Source organism: Protobothrops mucrosquamatus, unplaced genomic scaffold (assembly GCF_001527695.2).
Source record: "Protobothrops mucrosquamatus isolate PMUCROS unplaced genomic scaffold, P.Mucros_1.0 scaffold8705, whole genome shotgun sequence".
Taxonomy (NCBI): domain Eukaryota; kingdom Metazoa; phylum Chordata; class Lepidosauria; order Squamata; family Viperidae; genus Protobothrops; species Protobothrops mucrosquamatus.
The window spans coordinates 1-2,383 of record NW_015394499.1 but is presented as its reverse complement, the minus strand read 5'-3'; the positions used below and the strand labels follow the sequence as shown (position 1 = coordinate 2,383).

The window sequence follows — 2,383 nt, the reverse complement described above, 5'->3', positions numbered from 1 at the left end:
GTTTCTCTCCAGTGCAGGATGGATTGCAAAGATATCTCCGCGGAAACTCTGTACGACGTGCTGCACGACATCGAGTACCGGAAAAAGTGGGACACGAACGTCATCGAGACTTTTGACATCGGCAAGCTGACCGTCAACTCAGACGTGGGATACTACGCCTGTGAGAAAGGGTGGTGGGCGGGGGGAGGAGGGGCTGGAGGGCACCCCCAGAGGGAGCCCGAGCGGTGGGGACTCGCCCTGGGGTGCCCACTCCTGCTTTGGCATTTGATGTTCAGAGCTGCCAGCTTTGGAATCAAATACAGGTCGTCTTCGGTAGACGTTTCGTGACCCAGCTAGGGGACATCATCAGTGCTAGAAGGGAGGGGGAGAAGGAGGAGGAGGAGGAGGAGGAGGAGGAGGAGGAGGAGGAGGAGGACGATGACGACGACGACGACGACGACTGTGGATCCTTGAAGGTCTCTGAGCTGGGTGGTTTTCTTGCAGATGTTTCGTGACCCAGCTAGGGAACATCATCAGTGCTAGAAGGGAGAGTGGAGTGGAGGAGGAGGGGGGAGAGTGAGGATTAGTGATTTTCTTCTAGAAGGGAGGGGGAGAAGGAAGAGGAGGGGAAGGAGGACAACCCACCCACTGCTTCTAGCACTAGTTGGGTCATGAAACATCTGCAAAAAAACCACCCAGCTCAGAGAGCCCCAAGGACCCCATAGTTCTCCTCCTCCTCCTCCTCCTCCTCCCTTTTGGCACTGATGATGTTCCCTAGTAGGGTCATGAAACGTCTGCAAGAAAACCACCGAGCTCAGAGACCACCAAGGACCCCAGAGTAGAAATCAGCTCAGGTGTTTCTCTATTTATGCTCGGTTAAATCCTTGGAAGGTGCAGGAAGGACCCTCGCTCAAACGACCAGGACCATTTATGGCTGGCTCGGTCACAGTCCCAGATTCCCAGGCCCCTCCTTCCTAGAGTGTCCCAGCCGGTGGAGTCCTTAAAATCCCACCTGGACATTTGACCACCCGGAGGTGCCTCCCCATCGGAAGCAGGGATTCTCTGTTGAGGCTATCCAGCTGTTTTGAGCCCCCAGACTCATCTGAGTCCCCTTCTCCCGTCTCTGGCAGGGAAGTGCCCGAAACCCCTCAAGAACCGCGACGTCATCACGCTGCGTTCCTGGCTGCCGATGGGCAGCGACTACATCATCATGAACTACTCGGTCAAACACCCTGTGAGTAACAGGACTTTTAGGGTGGGGTGGGGGGGTTGAGGAGGGGGAGCAGGCGTTTTCTGGGCAGTCTCAGAGGGCCCAAAAGATCAAGATGGTTGTGTAGCCACAACTGGAGCTCTGCCTTGGGAGACAGAAGGATGAGCTGCAGCCAAGGCAGGCAAGGGAGATCTCGGCCCCGTAGAAGGAATTTGGGTGGGGGGAATCCCCTCTGGAGGGGCCGCTTCCTGTTTCCCGTGAAGTAAACCCCATCCCCAAAATAAGCCCTAGTTGTGGGGCAAGGCACACACCTAAAAATCTAGCAACAGATAAAAACTCATCAAGGAGAGAAGCAACCTGGAATGAAGGAGAATTTTCCTGACAGTGAGAACAATTAGCCAGTGGAACAGCTTGCCACCAGAAGTTGTGAATGCTCCAACACTGGAAGCTTTTAAGAAGAGACTGGACAATCCTTTGTCCGAAGTGGCATAGGGTCTTCTCCTTGAGCAGGGGTTTGGACTAGATGACCTCCAAGGTCCCTTCCAGATCCTGCTAGGGCCAGTTCCGGACTTGGCGGGCGTGAGTTCAACTTTTCCGCTCCCTTCTTTCCAGAAATACCCCCCGCGGAAGGACATGGTCAGGGCTGTCTCTATCCAAACGGGCTACCTGATCCAGGCGAAAGGAGCCAAGAACTGCAGCCTCACCTACCTAGCCCAGGTAGACCCCAAAGGTAAGGTTGTGCTCTCCCACCTTGCCCAAAGGGAGCCCCTACACCTGGACGGGCGGAGGTGCCGTGCTTTGGGCTTCGCTTCCCGGGAAGCCGGAGTTGCAAATATTTCTACGGGCGGTCCCCCATTGACAATTGTTCGCTTAGTGGCCGTTCAAAGTGACAGTGGCATCTAAACGAGTGACGTAGGACCGTTTTTCACACTTACGACCGTTGGGCAGCATCCCTGTGATCAAAATTCAGACGCTTGGCAAGTTCCTCATAGTTGTGACCAGGGCTTTTTTTCTCGGAGAAAAGGTGGCGGAACTCAAACCTGGCCACGCCCTCATCAAACCCTAGGACCGCCCCTTTAGAGAACAGGAATGCAAGTAAAATTTGGGAGGGGCTATTTCCGGTGTGGGAGGGGCTATTTCCGGTGCGGCCGGCCCGGAAAAAGGTGCCGGAACGCCGTTCCGCCGCGTTCCGGC

General features: G+C 55.4%; 1 protein-coding gene across 1 annotated transcript; it reads left to right on the top strand.

The window, feature by feature from the left end:
* Positions 1 to 18: 18 nt before the first annotated feature.
* On the top strand, positions 19 to 1,919 carry LOC107300835 (START domain-containing protein 10-like; the record flags this gene model as incomplete). Its single annotated transcript, XM_015830123.1, has 3 exons — positions 19 to 160; positions 1,110 to 1,213; positions 1,802 to 1,919. Coding segments are annotated over exons 1-3 (364 nt in total), but the record flags the coding sequence as incomplete, so codon positions are not given.
* Between the last annotated feature and the right edge of the window lie 464 nt (positions 1,920 to 2,383).